The following is a 20,600-nucleotide window of genomic DNA, read 5'->3' on the forward strand; positions in this document are numbered from 1 at the left end:
TCAAAAAGCATTTCTTAAAGAAATGCATTTATCTGACATTCACTGAGAATTGCCTTCCTTAAACCACTCTCCCAGTTCAGCTTCCAGAGATGATGTACTGAGTACGAGGAACATTTTGACCAGTCTCAAGGGCTGTGAAGCTCTTTTTCAATGACTGGTTGAAGTCTATTTATAACAGTTGTGTCATATTGGAGGAGACTCATTCAAAAATAAATGAATACACAATGGAAAATTGCTTCCGTTTTACATAATATCCTATTCTTAAAATTTATTTTATTAATTTAGGAATAAATCATAGCACTTATATCATTACAGTTTTAGGCAGCAGGATTAATTAGGCTGACAGCAACTGGTTTTCTGGAACAATGTGTGGAGGGGATTGGGGATGCCTCATACAACTTCCGAACAATTTCTCCTAAAAATTGTTATCAAATCTTCCTCATGAAAGAGTCTCACATGCATCTAGAAACCTGGCTTGCACAGGACCTGTGGGTTTTCTGAAAAGTATTTGTGAAAATAGGAATTTTGTTTTCTCTGAATTCATCATTTCTTGATTTCTGCTTCGTACTACTTGGATTCTTTATTAGAACTACAGAGTGCAAATGGAATTGGAATACTGGGTATCTGGTTCCCAAATTTCATGGAAAGCTTTACTCTTAAACTGATGAGCATCAGCCAGGTTTAAATGAGAATTTTTTTCTGTGTGTGTGTATGTGTTTGCACGTGTGTGAACGTTTTAAAAACACAACTGTGTATTACCTACCTGAGGAATAAGGTGTAGCAATGCATCTCCAGAAAGGGTCCCAACAGCCAAACCGACAAACAGCTGTAAAATGAGTGTATAGATTTCTTGACAGGAGTTAAATAAAATGAGGGTTGTACCCAACATAGATCCAATAGTAATAAGTAAAACAGCAACAGTGCTGTAACCATATTCTGTAGGGAAAAACAAATGAAACAAAACAAGGGCACTTTTAATCATCCAGTATTTGTGTTTTAATATTTGATTTGGATTTATATTTGGTTTTGATGCTATGTTTTGCTACCTCTGTGTACAAGCACACAGAGAAGTGATTCATTGTGCCACATTGATTTTTCTAGTCATGTATGATACCAATGACAGAACTGGAAGCCTAAAAAACATTCATTTTTTCAGGCTTTACAGGTAATACAGTCTGACACCTCCAAATTGCAGGCCTTAAAGTGCTAAATAGACTGTGACTGTGCATATTAGAGATACTCAGAGTAGCACAGTGAACATTGGGCTGCACTTGTTTCCTCTCTTAGCAGATTTATGCTACATCCTCATATGCCACCCTGTGAATCTTTACAGTCAAGACCATGTTATCAAACAAATCATATTCAGTAAACAAACCAAGGCCTAAAACCTCAAATTAATGTAGGCGTCTCATTTAGGTTCTAAGCATAAACTTTTAAATCCAATTTATGTTTACAAATGTGCTGTGGACATACATTCCTTTAGTTACTACATCAGGACCACCAACCTATTTTTCCCAGGTCACTGGGATTTTTGGAAGGTTACTCTTACAGTTCTTTGGAGTTACACAATGCTCACATTCCCAACCTTTTGCACAACATGAGTCCTGATTAATCCATAAGAAAGTCTTATGATGGAGGTAAAACACTGATGAGAAACAGACATAAAGGAACTAATGCCAAAATATCCAAAAATGTCACTTAATGTTTCACACTTTAATAGCACTGCAAGTACTCAGTGCCTCATAAAATCAGACAGTAAATTTCACAGACTGCACATCCAAATACAGGGGTATCGTAGATACTGAGGGAAGGTCAGGCCTTGGTGACTTAGCCAAAACAGCACAGCCTGTCAGTAAAATTGAACTGAGAATAAAATTAATGAGCCTATGCTCAGGTCACTAGGTCACGCACAGGTCAAACCTGAAGCCATTCATCTGTCTCAAGCCAGCAGAAGTGTCCCTGTGGTCATGGAAACCTTCCTTTGCCAAAAAGCACGGGGAAAGGGCTGCAGAAAGGGCTCTTATTAATTCCACTTTGTGTCTGAATATTTCAGCTTTGCTCATCTACACAGATCTCACCTTTCTGAGATCACTAAAATATCAGTGATTGGGCTGAGGGCCTTTAACTTGAGAGAGCCTCACACAAACTGTGAATTTGCCGTGAACCTTGTATGTGACCTGTGAAAGCTCCTTTCTTTGTCCCTTGAATCCTCATCTCCAAAATGGGCATATGCCTGTAGCATAGAAAAGATAAAAGCAGTAAAGACTGCAAGGTGTTCAGGTAATGAGAAGAAAGATATAAGAAAGAAGGATGCTGTCTTCTGGGGAGCTATAATGATTCTTCCTATTCTGTATGTTTCTTTCTCCTATAACCATTCTTGGCATATCCCTGGCTGTCCTTCCATGCCCTCATTTAACATGTTCTTTAATTCATGCTCATAGTTCCATTAATCTGTACACCATGGAATGATAGCTCAGTTTACTCCCTCAAGCTGCTTAACTTGTGTGGCTTAAAGTACAGATAGAATTTTGAGATGGAAAGTGCCATATGGATCATGGGCCAGCAGGACTGGATAGCTTACTATCTCCTAATAGATCTCATCATGCAGAGCTAGCCATGTAGATATTAGGATAAAGGCATTGAAGGCATTGATTGGTAGCCTAGAAGTGCTGCTCTAGATGCAAGTGATTATGGTTAGATGCCCATTACTTTTTGCTCATTCCTGGCTCCCAAATCTCCCATCAGAAACTAATGCCCCCTGTAATACCCCAGCACACCGAGGTTTGTAACCACTTCCCAGACATTGCTGGTTTAAAGAAAAAACAAAACCAGGAACCACATCAAAAAGTCCTTAGGTCAGATCAGATTCAGACAATTTTTTTTTGTAGGGTGGACTATGGGATGGTTACAGAAGTTGAATCAGCGTAATGGTAGGGCAGAAATCCCTGGAAGCAGTGGCATGTGAGGGCTACGACTACAACTGGAAACAATCTGATTATACTCTAACTCAGTTCTTGTTCCAGCTCTATCACACAAGTCCTGCTGCCCATGTGACTGGTTTTCTGGTTGTTTTTCTTCCCATAATAGTATCCCCAAAGCCTCTCTGCTGTAAAATATCACAACATGAAAAACCAGCAACACTCATACAGAACTTACCTACATCAAGCATTTGCCCCATCATGGTATAAAATGCCAGCTAACATAACCTTGGGGCTATATATAAAAGCAATATAATGGTTCTAGAATAAGCCTGATGGAAATTTCACAAAACAGGTCATTGCTGCACAGTAACACTTAGAAGAACCTGTCACACTTCAGTATAGTTTCATCATCCCACATGTATGCTATGAAATCATAGACAGCATAAATTACAGTGTGCAGAAATCTCATCATGTTTTTGTTTAAGGTTATTAATAAGCAAAATTTCCCCAGAATTTAAGTCCCTGCACCCCTTCACCTGAATTTTCACAATTCACATAACAACATAACTCACTTTCCAAAGCTGTTGGTGGAAGCTTTGTCTGCTTGGAGTCAGGAAGCTGACATGAACAACTTAAGAGTTGCTGAATGATGGCCGGACTGATTTGCTTGAAGTGATCCTTAGAAATGGAGTAAGAACTATTTTTTATAAATATCTTCACAAGTTCATTGGCAGAGAAACAAACCTATGCAGAAAAGTATATACAGTTACTGGATATGTCTTGTAAACCTGCCTTTATTGCTGAAGTTCAGTATGGAATCTTAGAATAACACAGGGTTCTATAACCTAGAAAAAAACCTTGAATTTCCATATACTCTTTCCCAGTTAAATGAATACAATTACTTCTATTTTTTTTTTTTCCTTATTATATACCAATTAAAACTTGATATCTCTAAATAGTTTACGTGCTAATAAAAATATTTTAATGCTAACACAAATCATATTCTGCTAATAATGCAAAGCACTGCCTGTAACAAAGCAGGAGTGAAATTTTTCCTTGGGCTGCATGTTAGTAAGATATGGAACTAAGTTGTTATTTTGAGGCTTTTGACAATGGCGTCTCACCTTAAGGTAAGCACACTAGAAGCTACATAGTCTAGATTTGCTTTAAAGATTATTTAATTGCATTATTAGAGGTACTAAAATTTTCAACTACTTTTTGTTCTTGTTAGAAATATCTCTGTCAAAACAAACCAAACCAAACCAAAAACACTTCTCTTGGGAGCACTGGAACATGTGTCATTTAACAAATTTTCATGAAGAATTGGTTTTTCATCTCCAGGATATAATGAGCAGTTAATATTTCTTCATTAGTTCTAGTGGCAATTTCTGTAGGAACTTTCAAAAAGAAGAAGTCCAGATCAAATATGCTATCTTACTTAGAAGAATAAGCTTCATTTCTCAATCCCATCTAACTAGTTGTGATTCAATTCAATTTAAATATAAATATTACTTTCATTTAAATTAATCTGCAGCTGAGAATCAGGCAGTAATATTCCTAAATACTATTTTTTAATCACTGAAGCTTAAATTTCTTTTGAAAGAAAACGACTATTTAAATAAAAATGTTGTAATTATTATTACTTGTAAATAACCCAATTAAAAAACAATGTCTTCCTGCCTTTGTTCATCTACTAGTAAAGTAAAATACATTTTGTAGCTCACTCAGAAACAGAACGGATTGAGTACTGACATATTTATTCTGAATATGACATTGAAGACTTCAGGACAACAGGCAATCTTGCCACCTGCATCTAGTCTGTCCTGCCTCCAGGCAGGAGAGCATGAAGACAATACAGGAACACCCATATTAGAAAAGACCTTCAGTTTGCCTGTTCTAGACAGTGAGTGACTCTAATAATAAGGAACGCCAACAAGTGGTATCAAGTCAGAAGTCTAGTTTGTGACTGGTTATGAGCAGCACTCCTCACTGGTCAGTACAGGGGCTGATACTATTTAATGCCTTCATCAATGACTTGAGTGATGGAACAGAGCGCGCCTCACCACATCCATAGGTGAGATGCAAAGGGGACAAGTAGTCAATATGTTGATGGGCCTGGCTGCTATTGAGATGGAACTTGACGAGCCAAAGAAATGGGCTGACGACCTTCATGAAGATCAGCACTGATGGGCCTGGCTGCTATTGAGACGGAACTTGACGAGCCAAAGAAATGGGCTGACGACCTTCATGAAGACCAGCAAAAACAAATTTATTATGCTTCAAACATAATAACCCCATGCATCAATAAAGGCTGGGAAAAACGGAGTGGAAGGTCCTGACAGATGACTTGAACATGAGTCACCAGTGTGCTCTTGTGGCAACGAAGGCTAACTGCATACTGGGCTTCCTTAGCAAGAGTGTAGCCTACAGGTAATGGAAAAAAACATATTGTCCTCCACTCAGGACATCTGGACTATGTCCAGATTAACATCCAGCAGTACAAGAAAGACATCGGCAAACTGGGGGAATTGCAATGGAGGACCACCAAGATGGCTAGGATGTGCAGGAAGAGGCTGAGGGATCTGGGTTTAATCAGTTTGGAGAAGAGAAGGGTAGGGGGCTATCTTCAGTCTTCAACTATTTAATGGAGATAATAGGGAAAATAAAGTCAGTGTCCTCTCAGAGGTGTACAGCAAAAGGATGAGAGGTAACAGATATCAGTTGCACCAGGAAAAATTTCAATTTGTTATAATAAAAAAAACCAAACATCAAAATGAGTTCAATAAAGCACTGGTACAGGTTTGCTAGAAAGATTATGGAATCTCCATCTTTGGAGACATTCAGAATTCAATTGGATATGGACTTGTGAAACTTCTGACCTTGATGTTGGTCCTGTTTTGAGAAGTAGGATAGACAAGTTGAGGTCTCAGATTACTAGGAATCTAAATTCTAACGTGATTACATTATCAGGAATTGTAAAAGAAAAAGAAAGATTTCATTTGGAAAATAAACTGTCCACCCACACTTGAAAAACATAATTCGTAATGCTTTTTTAGTAAAAGTAAAGTCTTGAGGTATGAGGACCTCCATCTATTTACAGGTTTGCTAGAAAGATTATGGAATCTCCATCTTTGGAGACATTCAGAATTCAATTGGATATGGACTTGTGAAACTTCTGACCTTGATGTTGGTCCTGTTTTGAGAAGTAGGATAGACAAGTTGAGGTCTCAGATTACTAGGAATCTAAATTCTAACGTGATTACATTATCAGGAATTGTAAAAGAAAAAGAAAGATTTCATTTGGAAAATAAACTGTCCACCCACACTTGAAAAACATAATTCGTAATGCTTTTTTAGTAAAATGTTCTTGTAAGTCTTGAGGTATGAGGACCTCCATCTATTCCAGCCGCAAGCCCTAGCCTTTTAAGCTTTATAACGCAGGGAGGCAGAGTAATAAATTTCCATTAGCAAAGCAACTACGTGTGTACCCCTGGAGGATGATACCGAAGAAACAAGTAAATTGAATTTGCATATTTTCATAAGGAAAACTGGATGGATGGATGGATAATTTTTGTTTCAAAAATCCATGTTTCTTTAATGAGGAATAATAAATGAATACATAAATATTGTGGCATAGTTTAATGGAACTTAATATTATTGCTCTTATTAGATCATCTACTACTGACTTGTTTTATATGCATTTTTTTAATCAGTAGAGACAATGATGACTTAAAAAGGAAGTACTGACCTTTGTTTTTTAATGTGATAATGTTTCCAAATATAATTCCTATCTAAAAATAAAATTACTGATCTTAATGTCATTAGCAACACACAAGCCGTAAACAAGTCAATGCCTCATAGGTAGTAGCATCTGTTACTAATGGAGCACAAAGGGTATCACAGGAATGTGCAAAAAGCGGGAGATAAAATTAGCACCATGACACTGACTCCAAAACTTCTAATGGAATGATATGTCAGAGAAAATAGCATAGCTAGAAAGAAGAGGATTGAAACAAAAAAGAGAAACCGGGACTTACTAAAGAAGACACATTATCTTCTCTCCAAATGTTTCTTTGTGTTTTTTTTTTTTCATCTATACAAAATATTTGGCGCTCGGTTTGACTCTCAAGCTTCAGATAGTTCCCCTGAACACTTATCTTTGGAGTTACAGTCAGTCTCAGAAGTTCAAGAAATCGATAATTGCATTTCATACATTCTTCTATTGCTGGAGAAGAATTTTACTTCTTGTACAGATGGTATCACTACTAATTTCTGTCCTCCATAATTTAAAATTAATATGAAGTACATTTAAAATGACCTTCATTTAAAATCATTTTGAGACCCCATTAAATGCCTCATCATGCTAATCAGCATGATTGTCTTTTGTGGTCAACCAGAGAGAAATAAACATATTGACAGAGAATGTATTCCAATTGCAATAAAATCACACAGATGAATATTTATCGGAACAGCATTTAACTAGATGCCATTTGTCTCAGTTTCTCATCATAAAATGACCACACAGCACAGTCAATTGCACATCTCTTATTCTCCTAAATGGAGAAGAAACACTGTCTTTGAGTTAAATTAAATTGAAAAGAACTGAAAATAATAGAAACATATTCTTTGAAGTATATATTTCAAACGTATATGTCAAAATACACACAAAGTATATACTTTGAAGTCTCCTTTTTTATGCCTAAGGAATGTCTTCCAGTCTAAAGGATGGAAGTCATTACTATCTTAATCCCAGTTATAAAAAAAAATTATTTATTTTCTAATATTTAGGGTAAGGGTAGAATCACCTGCAATGAGCCACTGTCCTTCAAACAGCTCAAAAAGGGTACTGGGTAGTAGCTAGAGTTCTGTCTTACAGACTCTAGACTATCTACAGGAGGCTTCTGGACTCCATAGATGGCTATTAAAAGTTTGGAAACGCCTAATGTTCAGTTTACAAAAGCCTTTTATAAACAATTTGAGACCTTAGTTTACTTTTTTTCCTTAGTACAAAACAACCCTTCTTTCTAGAAGGTCACTTAAGGGGCTCTAGAAGCTCTGTGACACAAGAGCACGAGAAATCTTTGAATCAAGAAAACGTTGAAGCCACGGTACTACAATCCTGTCTGTCTGATTCCACGTAATACTAAGCATTCTGTTAGCCCCTCCCAGCTACTTTAATAACATGTTCAACATCCATAAAGTTCTTCCCCAATTAATATTTAAACAAATATAAATATATAAAAATATAATTCAGTATAAACATGACTTCTTGAAACTAATACATTTTACTCTAGAAATAATGTAGCCTTTGCAAACCAATTTGAACTTTTAGCACTGAAATACTCTGACCAACACTACAATAAGATAAAAAAAAAATTAACCTGATCCCAATCTGTGTTCCTTTCACGGTCTTCAAAATAACCTTTCAGATAGTCTCCTTTTGTATTGTTTGCCTTAACTGGAATATTTCTGCTTCCAATATCTCTGGTTGCCATACTATAACGTCTTCTTTTGTGACTGTGGAATTGTCCATTTACAGTGCAAGTCTTTTTGGCGGTAAGCACATTGAGGAGTTCTTCTAGTTCTAGTAATTAATTAGAAAACAGATAAGTTAGCCTCGGAAAATACACATTTAAAAAGATAAAATCAAAGGTAATTCTCAAAATTTTGTCAGTTTTAACATTAATTTGACTCCTCATTTTAATATTTTTTTTTCTCCACCATTTGGTACTGTAGGTAATTTACACTTAATACCTCTCAAAGTTCAAGGCACCTACATACTCAGCCTTCCCTTCTTTACAGTTCCACACTCAGGTGTTTTGCCTACGACTATTTCAGAGGAAAAAAGATGTGACCGAAAGGCAAATCATCTTCCTTTTAATCATCAGTCTCTGCCAAAGTTATCTAAAAATTACTGCTAAATAGCTTCACCGTTCTTAAAATTTTCCTGTGTAAATGGAATACCATGCTAAGATGCCATGGACAGGTATTTTGATAGTCCAGAAAGACCAGGAAGACAGATCCTTTGTGGAGTGTCCTGAAAGCCATCATCAAGATGGTATGTTATCCTTCACGCTTCAGAAGGGGAACACAGGGCAGCGGCTTTTCTCTCTCCTTTAGGCAAGTTGCTAGTTTGAAGGCATGCCTGTTTGCAGGTCTGAATCAAGGAGGAGAGAGCCAAGACCCCTGGTGCAAACCTGAGACAGTGAGGGATGTATCCCATGATACAACTTGAGTGCAATGGTGAAAGGCTTGGTTATACGAGGGGGCATGCTCTACCCTGTCCTACCTCACCTTCCTTTGCCCCTGCATTTTCGAGATGAAGCCATAGTGACAGTTTCTGTAAACCTGAGTTTGTCCACTGGGAACAAAAACAGTCCCCAAATTAATTTCAAAGGAATTTAGATCAATGAGACTAAGTATGTTTCCATGTGATATTCCTTTATTTTTTAATGTTGTTATTCAGAAAAAGAAAATGGTATAATCTTAATGTTAAATCTTACAAAAAGTCTCGGGATAACATGTTTGTCTGCTTTCTTTGTCTTGCGTGGATCTGAATAGAGCTGAAGCTAGGTTTGTATTCTAAATGTAGTCAACTCTAATTTTCTTTTTTTCCATGCTGTCAGTTCCTTGCTCTTTCCTGCAGTTACTATTATGAATTTAAATAAATTTAAAGGGACACTTTTATTAGCCTAGGCTTAAAATATACATACATTGTAACAAACCAGTTACAAATATTTTTTTGTTTCTCTGAAGGACACCCTAACTCCACCAACCATAAAATCTAGCTATTGTCTTTACTGTGGCCTGAATTTCACCATATATAGCTATTTAGTAGCACTCTGCCCAGATGGCTCCATCCATTCTTATGAGTCAATTATTTTAGAAGATCTGGCTTGGCAATTTTAAAGGAAGGGTTTTGCTGCAAAACCAGTTTATGAAAGTATAATCCAGGAGTCCAAGTTTAGGCCTGAGGATTTTGTTCTGTTTTTTTTGTTTTGTTTTTTTTTAAAATTTATTTGCTTCTGTGATTCAAGCACAGAATCATAGAATTGTTTGGGTGGTAAGAGACCTTAAAGATCATCAGGTTCCAACCCCCCTGCCCTGGGCAGGGACACCTCCCACCAGACCAGGTTGCTCCAAGCCCCATCCAGCCTGGCCTTGAACCCCTCCAGGGATGGGGCAGCCACAGCTTCTCTGGGCAACCTCTTCCAGTGTCTCACCACCCTCACAGCAAAGAATTTCTTTCTGGTATCTAATCTAAATCTCCCCTCTTCCAGTTTAAACCATTACCCCTTGTCCTGTCACTACTCTCCCTGACAAAGAGTCCCTCCCACCTTTCCTGTAGGCCCCCTTTAGCTACTGGAAGGCTGCTCTAAGGTCTCCCTGGAGCCTTCTCTTCTCCAGGCTGAACAGCCCCAGCTCTCTCAGTCTGTCCTCACAGCAGAGGTGCTCCATCCCTCTGAGCATCTTCATGGCCCTCCGCTGGACCCGTTCCAACAGGTCCATGTCCTTCCTGTGCTGAGGACTCCAGAGCTGGACACAGAGCTCCAGGTGGGGTCTCACCAGAGCAGAGCAGAGGGGCAGAATCACCTCCCTGGCCCTGCTGGCCACACTTCTCTTGATGCAGCCCAGGATGTGGTTGGCTTTCTGTGCTGCCAGCACATGTTGCTGGCTCATGTACTTCTGTGTAAGTAAGTGCAAGAGTGGTAAAAATGCTTTTACCTATGCTTAATTCAACTTTTTCAGCTGTTTCAACCCATACTTCATGTAACTTCTTGAAAGTGTTTTGAAAAGCTTGTAACATGTTGCTCTTAGCAAACAAGAAAAAGTAGATGTCTCATAATAAACCTCTAAATCCATAGTAGGCCCCTGAGTTGATGGTTTAGCTTCTTAAATTGCTAAGCATGCAGAACCTTTTACAGAAATTACTAGCAGCTGCAGAGAACTCAACACTTGTGTTTTATTTATTATTTATTTATTTTGGACCATGAGAACTCTCCTATACTTCTATTTATTTATGGTAAAGTATCATTCCTGATCCGTCTAGCAACAGAGCTCCTGAAGAAAACGGACTTTGCATGTTCCAAACTCACTGACTAGGTACTAAGATCAGAAAATGGGTAGGGAAGCACAAACCATAAAGATGTTTTCAGGCAGATAGCAGAGGGTGTTTGGTCACTACTCTCTCTGACAACAGTCTATTTCATCTCTTCCGAGGATACATCTACTCTCAGGTGTGAGCGACTAAGATGACTAATCTGGCCACCGTACATGAATTATCCCATCTACCCCTAAATGAGTCTTGCAGTGTATAAAGATCTGCAGAAAGAAGCAATGTAAATGAGGCACCAATGAACTCTGCCCTCACAGCTATATTCCCACTCTCAGAGCTCCCTTGATAGTTCAGACTGTGCTGAGCAATTAAGTAATAAATTAATGTGATGATACACATTTAATAATCTCAGTAAATTTTTTTATACCTCTCAGATAACTACCAAAATAAGGAGTGTATTTTAAATTTATTTAAATGTATTAATTTTATCTATTTAAATTTTTTTTCAAATGTAGAAGTTACTACTTAACAGCTCTAAAATGAAATGGCATTTAATTCTAAAATTAAATACAAGAAGTCCTTGAGGCATTTAAAGACAGTTTACATCAAATGTGCGTTCCAAAAGGCAATGAGAGATGAATAAATACCTTACCTGTCACGTGGAGCTCAGTGGTACTGTTTAGAGAATTGAAAATATATTTTATAAAGAATTCCGGGGAGGGCAAACTTGCTTTCCCCATACAGACTCCTTGGAGAGCCAGAGTAATGATTAAAGCAGCCAGGCGCGGAAGAGTGTTTTCATCGGCACCATCTCTGTCCATTATATCAGCATTTTTCTCCAGAGTACTCACATCAACACACTGAAATCAGGAGAAAACAGCATGAAGACAGCCCTGGTCACCTCCATTTAAATAATCAGAGTGACAGGAGGAGAAACTGGAGAGAACACTTTCACAGACAGCCAGAGTAGAAAAAATACTAAGATTAAAGCTGCAATTGACATCAGGACAGCAAATGCAGAGCAGAGGACATTTTCAGGAGAATAGGCACAAAATAAAAAAGCCTGAAGTTTTACTCAGTGTCTGACGGGGAAGAAATATAGTCCTTCATTCAGGCTATTTTTACTTAGTGGTGTTGTCATGCTGTTTCTATTATCCCTGTGTCCTCCTCGATTGCATCTACATCTACTTTCAAAAAGTGGCAGAAAAGGGAGGAATTTTTGTTAAGGCACAAGAAATTGACTCAAATAATACAGACTTGTAACTCCTCATCTCAAACCTCAGAAAGAATTCTTTTAATGTTTTCAGTTCCTATGAAATGGAGTCAATAATTTATTCTGGGGCAGTTGTCTGGAGACAATGTGGAAAGATATAATTCTGCAGATAAAGGGTGGCTTCCCTGCTGGGTGACCAAACAGGAGCAGCTGATAGTCGTGTACACCCCCGTGTGTGGGTCGGAGTGAGGGACCAGGGTACAGCTCTCTCAGTTACTTGGAAACTTATCCCTGGTTTGTTCCATTTCTGCCTTTCTTGTTTATTATCACTGCAGATACAGGGATTTGAGAGGGGGGGAAAAAAAGGCAAAAAAAGTATTTAAGTTCATTTGTCTCTAACTCATATTAACTAAATTGAAAAGTCAACTAGATGAGCCAGTATAGTAATAATTTATTTTACACATACTCATCTCTCTCTATATACGCCTTAAACACTGCAGACAGAACGTTGGCATTTCTTTTCCTGTCCAGCCATTACACACTTAAATTTCCACCACCCAAAATTTCATTCTCCTTTCAAATAATATATTGGGTGCTACGATTGTGAAAAGGATATTTTCTGTGAAACCAAAACATATAAGAAGCCATTAAAAAGGCTTTTGTTCTGTTACTACCCTGCATCATTGTTCCTTTTCCATAAGTCAAGTGTTGTGATTCTAAGCATTGGACAGTCTAGAATGTTTTGAGTACCTTTCTTAAAAGAAAACACAACCTTTTCCCTCATGTCAATGAGCAGAGAAGTCTCAGTTGCTGAACAGGCTCGACAACTATTTATACTGCCAGCATAAACAAACAGACCACACAGTAAAGCACTTTATGGATTGTTCCTCTATCTTCACACGCCAAATACCCACCCATGCCTCTTTACAGTTGCCCAGATACCATTGGAGCTCTTGGAAGTCGGCACGTTCACCAAGACTCAGAACCAAAAGCACTGGTCAATGAATAATTTATGATGGGAAACGATTACACAAAGAACACAGAAAGAGGAACTGGAGGCCCTCAGCATTCTGCAGCATGGCCAGGACTCCTAGCCATCTTCTCTTTGTGGAGAAAAGCATGGTGGAAATTAAAATGTAACGAAATGAAAAAGAAAAGGGCAAATTCAAACTTTGCAATAAACCAAATTTAACTGTATATTGAGAAGGGGCTTCTCACAGCAGGTCAGCCTGTACTTTAGGAGTTATCTAACCTGGCAAAAACTTATTTTATTGCCCATTACAATGAAAACAGTTTTTCTTTACATTGTGAATTCTACAATGTAATTCTATTATTTATACACCCTACTTGAGATAAGGAACAATAAAAACTGGTGAGAAAACGTGCTGCCCATTTTCTGACTTATAAAGGATGTTTTTACCTCAATATACTCAATATGCATTTTTTAACTTTAAATGTAAGCTTATCTGTATCACTCTTTCTACAAGCCATATTCATGCTGGTAGATAACTGGTGATAAATGTATGTGTCCCAACTGAAGGAAACCCTCCTATCTTTGGACAGATTCTTTATTGCACCGTGCTTTGGATGGACATGGAAATGCAGGGCCTGGCAAGGATCTCATCACAGCAGAATGATTCATTATTTCTTCTATACAGCCAGATCTGGTTTGGAGCTGTTCTGTTTTAAATACAATCACTACTAGTATATCTACACTAATAAATACAAGAGATAAGACAGTATCTTCTGTCCTTGAAGCCAAGTGCAAGATTTTGCACCTACACAGCTATGCTCTCAACCATCCCCGCTAAGAAGGGCAACTGCATCTTCATTTCCTATTAGGAATGGTCCCTACTATGTTCTATCTCCCCAGTCCATCTCAGTGGACTCTGTGGAAGTGGTAAGTAGCACATACCAAAAGCTAGTCACAGGGAAGGCTACTATTAAACACCATGTACAACAAAAGACCAGGGTTCAGCCTACACTCTCAAACTGTCATGTACAGTTTTTTTGGAGGACCACTATAACGACAAAATGTCTGAACTAGCTTAAAGGCATTATATCAGCAATAAACATGAAGTTATTTTTTACTTATTTTTTTTTTTTTACCTGGGTTTCAGAAGTTTTAAAATGTTGTTTTACTGCAGCCAAAATATCTTCAGTTTCATTCCGTGAAAAATAATAACAGTCTTCATCATGTCTTAAACTAAGCATACTCTGTAGGTAAAATTTATAATCCTTATTTTTCAAGCTGAGTTCTGAAGAACATGCATCTGTATTATGAAGAATGTAGTAGAGAAGAATAACAGAAATTCTCTCAAATACTTCTTCACTGAGACGATCTTCTAAATCTCCACCAGCTATTAGTAACAAAGCTTCGGGTTCAAGGCACTGTGAAAAAATAAAAATAAATAGAAATTCAACTCAAATAACACATTGCCAGTCATCTGCAAATATAATTAGAGAGGAGAATATGAGAATTCAACTCTTATATTTAAGGGATCAAACCTAAGCCTACACAGGTGCAGGCTGATGGAATGGCAGGAGGAAGCTGCAGGTAATTCATTGCAGTTCTGTGGCTGCAAGATCACACTGTGGTCCTTCCAAAGCCCCTCCTGTTTTTAAGAAATGCCAAGTATCCAAGGGATTTAAGATTTACTAGAAAATTGGAATAACCTGATCAATCATTGTAGAGATTTGAAAGTTTTCCACTGCCTTAAACAGATTTTATTTCTGGTTATAAATATGTTACATAAGGGCTAGGGCTACTCATCTTTTCACTGGTGTATTCTATGCAAGTTTATATATGGTAAGACAAAGACCACATCTGGACTACAGTTAATTACGGTATGTAAACCAAAGTTTTATCATACTCAATGCACTGTTTAGAGACTTGATTGACCCTGCAGTTATACAGCTATTTTTATTTTTACTCAACTAATTTTATTAAGCGGAGCAATTCAGTCCAGTGCAGAGAGCCCGCATAAGGTCTCAACATCATTTAGTCCTCAAAATGCATTTCCAGAGGTACTGACATGATATAATCACCCCGTGCAGGCTTTCTATCTGAGCACAGATTTTTAATACATATATGTGTCTGTGTGTATATATATGTATATACAAACCTCTCCATTTTTCTTGATACAATGACACTTTACAGAAACTTTTGCCAGTTCAAGCAAAAGTTATTCTTTAAAATTAGACAAGAAGACTAATAGAGTTCTATGTCAGACTATGGGAAATAAGATACTGAATTCCAGAGTCAAGAATCTTTCTTGAAGAGATCCTGTAACTATTGTCACTCACTGTGTAGCTGTTTTTTCCCCAACTGGCTCCTTTCCAAGCATGTTATAGGCATGTCAGCTAATCTCAACTATTACGGTAGTGCAGCCAGACTGTACATTTCAGAGAAGAAACTACAACATATGAAGGTACTATGGGAGGATCAAAACTGCACTCTAATAAATTCATGAATCCAGACAGAAGCTAGTTTATCAGACTGAATTGTTTGTGGCTACAAAAAATGCCGTGTTGGTTGGTGTAGCTCACCTTGTATCCTAGTTCATTTACCTACACAGAAGCTGAGTAGAATCAAACACACACTGTCTTGTTCAGAAACCAATGTTCCTTGGAGAATCTGAGAGAGCTGCTACTTTTTAACTGAAATAATTCTAGCAACAATTCTCATTAATACTTAATCTTAAAAAAAAAACCCAAAAAACTGTGGAAGATAATCACCAAATTAAATATTTATACTCATAGAGTACAGTATGGTCCACTGTGCCCTGCCTACATTGTCTACCAAGATCTATAATTCTAACATTTTCTAATGCATGTCTCTGAGCATTACTATTTGGGCTAAGAGTAATACAGATATTTTGTTTTCTGTCCCAAAAGACCTCAAGTTAGTCAACCAGCCTTTTCAAACACTCAATAGTAATACAATAAACATACTGCATGTAGCAGAAGATTTTCAAAGACTTCCATAACATTTCAAAACCCAGTGAGGATAAACTGTAATCAGTAAGGCTGTTGTTTGCTCTTGCAAGGAGGATGACTGAAAAGGCAATTGCTAATTGGAAAGACGCAGGTGCTTTCTAAAAGATGCAGCTACTCCTCAGTATATGGGTAGCCCATAGAGAGTGACCCTTGAGCAGATATCAAGAGGATATAAATTGGTTCATCTTTGTTTATTTTGCTGTCACTAATATTTTACAGACATAACCATCTGCATGGCCCTGGTTTAGAAATGCTTATTTGCTATAAAAAAGAGGCTAACTTTGAACCTCAGGCACTGAAGCCTGAGTTTGTTTTGTTTAAGAGACAAAAAGTTAGAGAAAATTCTTTTACCACTGCAATAAATATATGATTTTTGCGTGCTTAGTAGATAAAGAAGTGTTAGATGCCATTCAATAGCTGCCAGCCCTTGCTCAAATACTCTTGGGCCCAATATGTAACAATAATCTCAAAAAAGGATCTAAAAAAGTGTTAAACTTCACTGCTTTTAAATACCCATTGGAGACATCATTAAAAATGAAAAAAAAAATAAAAAAATCTGAAGACAAAGTCATGTGGTATGACTGGAATCCTGGGTTTAGAAGGGAATGTTGAGTCTGAAATCAATTTGTTAGTCCCAACAAGTATGGGAAAGAAAATGCCAAGCTAAGGTGGGGCATTCTGTTTCAAATTTTGACGATCTTGGAGGACAGTGCTTCTCGCAGGCTTTCTCCTACCTTAGTTTTACCAAATCGTATTAAATCATCTTGGAAGATTTCAGCACAGCGCAATGATGCCATCTCTCTCTCATGGATTTCCTATGGACAACTGTGTTCATGGCAGTGGATGTCTGCAGTGTTACTGACACATCCAGCACTCAGAAATATTGGATATGGTGAAAGTCCTCAAATTCCTCCCACAGGAAATTTCCAAGATGAAGCCTAAATAGGCTGCAAGTCCTGACCAAAGAAAGCCCCAGCTAAGTTTCACTTAGATATTTTCCATCCAAGGACACAGTGGGCATGCTTTCCACAAATACATCCCAAATACAAGAAAAAAATACAGCAATTCAGAGAAGCCAAACAAAAGGGGAGAACAAGAAGGCCTAGACCCCTGTTTTGTGAAGTTTAGGAGGACTCTATAACTGTTACTGCTTAATAGATTCTCAGCTTTGGATCTGGGACCATGTATGGTGCATATATATTGCCTATATGTGCAAAGAGAAAAACTGCACAACCGTCTCCTTCACAAAAATTACCCATTTAGGGAATAACAGCCACATACATTATCTATGTAGGAAAATTCGCATTGGGGCTCATATGAAAAAGATGAGACTTTGAAGAAAGGACCAATTAAGTGAGTAGTTGTCTACTGCTCAGGAGAAGAAGTTCGTTCCACTTCGTCGGCTTGGCAAATTGCCAAGACTAGTATATGGTGAAAGCATTCACCTTTCTGACCATCCTCATAATTCTGATACAAAGTGACACTCTGCCATACACAGATCACTGAAAAATGCCAGAGCTAGAGTAACACTAATTAAAGACAAGACTGACCAAGCCCTTTGTAGTCCCTTTCAGCTAAGTTGCTTGCTTACCACTGTCTCCGTCCTACCAGAACCTACAGTCGTCTTACACTTGTTTCTTTCTTTGTCAAATCAGGAATCAGTTCTGAAAATATTCTCAACTCAACTAGACAACCAAACCTTCTGTGAAGCTGTACCCTGGACTATTTCCAGTTTCAATTGGGATTTATAGATTCATTGTTCTGCCTTTGATTTTCCCTGACTTGACCTGCTTACCAAAGCGCTCCCCTAAACCTTTAATATTTCAGTGAAGTGGCACATAAATCTGAGAGAATCCTGTCTGGGTTTTATATTTATGAACTAAAATCCAGAAGAAAAAAAAAAGGGGGGGCAGAACTAGTCGCCAATTTTTACCTATGTCTCTCCACAGTGGAAATCCTCTGTCCCAAATACAAGCTCATGCTTTTATAGTTAGATCAGTGTAAAGTAGAAAAATCTTTGTTGGAAAATAAACACTTGACAAATTTTAAAGGAAAATTATTAGTGCAATGCAACTGAAGCATGGCGTTTTTAAGGAATGTCTGTCATGTTTGGAATATCTCATCATGAGCTCAAACAATAAATATTAGTAATTCAGAATGAAACAATTAAAGCAGGGACAATTTTTTGCTGCAACAACAAGCCCTTTACATGTTTAGGTTTTGTACTCAGAAGAGTATCACTCTAATAAATAATTTTAGAACTCACTGACGATCCTGTAAAGATATTCCTCATTAGTTGAAGCACTAACCAGATTACAATCCTCTTGCGTGCCATAAATCCGCTGTGGGCACTCAGCTCTCTCCAGTAACATTTGGACCAGTTCTCGTGAGTGGTTCACGTGGAGCTCAGTGTTGTCAGCTGAAAGAAGGCGTAAAACTTCCATCAGATAGCCTCTGCTGGGAGCATAGCTGCCATCCTGCCCAGGCTCTTCCCCAGGCTGTCCTTCAGCAACGAGCACGCTGAATATGAAAGCAGAACATACCACCCCAAGAGCTGGACGCTTGGTCAGAAAACACATCTCCTCTTCCTGCAGTGCGTGATCTGCATTGAATGCCGGATTGTTGTTTGCACTTCACAGCTTAAACTTGAAACCTGAGGAATCTGAATGGTAAAGGGGAAAAAAAAAAACCCCAACCCTTTAATTAGTGTGAATGCAATATGTTTGAAAGGATTTATTAATTGGTCGGCTAAGCTGATTTGCAGTGACAAGCTGTTTCTGAACAACAGGGAGCCTGTAAGGACTTTACAGCCCAGAACAGCAGGAAACTAAGACAACCATGGCCTTAAAACTTCTGCAGAATTACCATCAAGAGGTTGACTCAAAGTGCCTTTCCCTTCTTGTAAAAGTAAAGTGTATGGTTTTCATTTCAGTGCTATGTTATTGCATTCACTAATAATCCTCTTCAGTAAGAACAGGAAAATACTATAGCTTTCACTTTCATTCCATTATGAAACAGGTTTTTAGTAGCAAAAATAGCTGTAAATAAAGATCACCAGCCTAATTCTGATACGAAAGGGCAGTAATTATGTTATACAGCAATGATATAGAGCAGGCTTTATTTTCAAAATACTTCACCAACATTACTGAACTCCAGCTATCAACACAAAACAAGAATGAGTTTAAAAATTACTGATATTTTATGATCAAGGAGTTACAAAACTGAGATCATAATTTTATTCATAAAACTCAGTGAATAAGCAAGACAAACACACCAAAAGGACCAAGTTTAACTTGTTAACTCCAGATGCAAAAGATATTTTGTACTGTAAATGTGTCTTGTCACTGTCCTTCCTATTACACCATTGCCTCTGCATTTACAATAATCTTTCTTGATATAGAAGTGCAAGAAACATAAAAGAGTTTAACTTCTGCTTTCCACAAAGAGACTTTCATTTTATTGATGGGCAGATGCTGGCAGTGACATACATTTTCAGATGATAATGCACGTGTTAAACAGCCACACATAAGTTCAGCTTCTTTTAACGGTGTTAATGGGATACATCTGGGTCTTATTTTAAAGGAACCTCTGCTAACAAAGTATTTAAAATGACAAAAAAACCTGCTGAATTCAATTTGGCATTCACTCAGATAAAGGTTAGTATGTTTTTAGATGTTAGGAAACCTTTCAGTGTTTTGATATATTTCACTGTTAGCAGTTAGGAATATGTATCATTGTTACAAGGATACACTTATTTCTAAACATTATTTTCTTACCTTCTGAAGGGAAAAAGATTGCTTGTGTATCTAGCTTTGTGGCCTGCTGAATCCTCAGAACTATTTAGCTGCTGGAAGTCCAATGTTTTTAAAATTCCTTGATGGTGCTCTGGAAGCTGAAGAGGATTAGTTTATTGCTGCCTTGAAAAGTTTTCAGTTGCTATGGAGAGAGCTGCTCTTAAGGTAACAATGGAGGTGGATAGGAATTAGTACATGTTCTTCTTGGCAAGTTCCAAGCATCACGTTATTGAATGTATTTCACATATTTTAGTACTTATTTTATGTAAACAGTCTCTACTTTATTTTAGCAGTGCAGGATGTATAAAATCTATTGAAGAATGTATTTCATTATGAAGGATAATAAGTGCAAGCAAACTAACTGTTCTCTACATTACTATATTATGATACAAACCTGAATTTCTTTTTTTTCATCAAGACATTTCTTCTTTTTGTAAATATAATCTTTTCAGGTACCTCAACTGAAAAATGATATTTTTCTTTGGGAAACACTGTCCATAGAGAACGGCCTCTTTCCTCCCTGCTTGTTCTGTGCCACACTTGCACCAATTAAAGAAGCGGGGATAGCTCCGACTCTGGTGAAAAAACCACCTTCTTCCACCCCCCTCAGATTTTCC

General features: G+C 37.6%; 1 protein-coding gene across 6 annotated transcripts in view; it reads right to left on the reverse strand.

Moving 5' to 3' along the window:
• The window catches only part of SLC39A12 (solute carrier family 39 (zinc transporter), member 12), a 35,071-nt gene extending 14,963 nt beyond the window's left edge, over nt 1-20,108 (reverse strand). Inside the window, exons 1-8 of one of the 6 annotated variants that reach the window (XM_014945755.1) lie at nt 19,966-19,993; nt 18,733-18,851; nt 18,456-18,608; nt 14,300-14,581; nt 11,630-11,837; nt 8,303-8,505; nt 3,494-3,665; nt 764-936 (exon numbers count right to left, since the gene is read on the reverse strand). In XM_014945755.1, the coding sequence (XP_014801241.1) occupies nt 764-936; nt 3,494-3,665; nt 8,303-8,505; nt 11,630-11,837; nt 14,300-14,581; nt 18,456-18,524 (1,107 nt within the window). In that variant the 5' untranslated portion in view covers nt 18,525-18,608; nt 18,733-18,851; nt 19,966-19,993. Of the gene's footprint in view, nt 1-763; nt 937-3,493; nt 3,666-8,302; nt 8,506-11,629; nt 11,838-14,299; nt 14,582-18,455; nt 18,852-19,965 lie in introns of all 6 variants that reach the window. The other 5 variants (XM_014945761.1, XM_014945777.1, XM_014945747.1 and 2 more) reach the window with 5 other exon arrangements.
• Between the last annotated feature and the right edge of the window lie 492 nt (nt 20,109-20,600).

This window comes from Calidris pugnax, unplaced genomic scaffold (assembly GCF_001431845.1).
Source record: "Calidris pugnax isolate Ruff unplaced genomic scaffold, ASM143184v1 scaffold19, whole genome shotgun sequence".
In the NCBI taxonomy this organism is placed as follows: domain Eukaryota; kingdom Metazoa; phylum Chordata; class Aves; order Charadriiformes; family Scolopacidae; genus Calidris; species Calidris pugnax.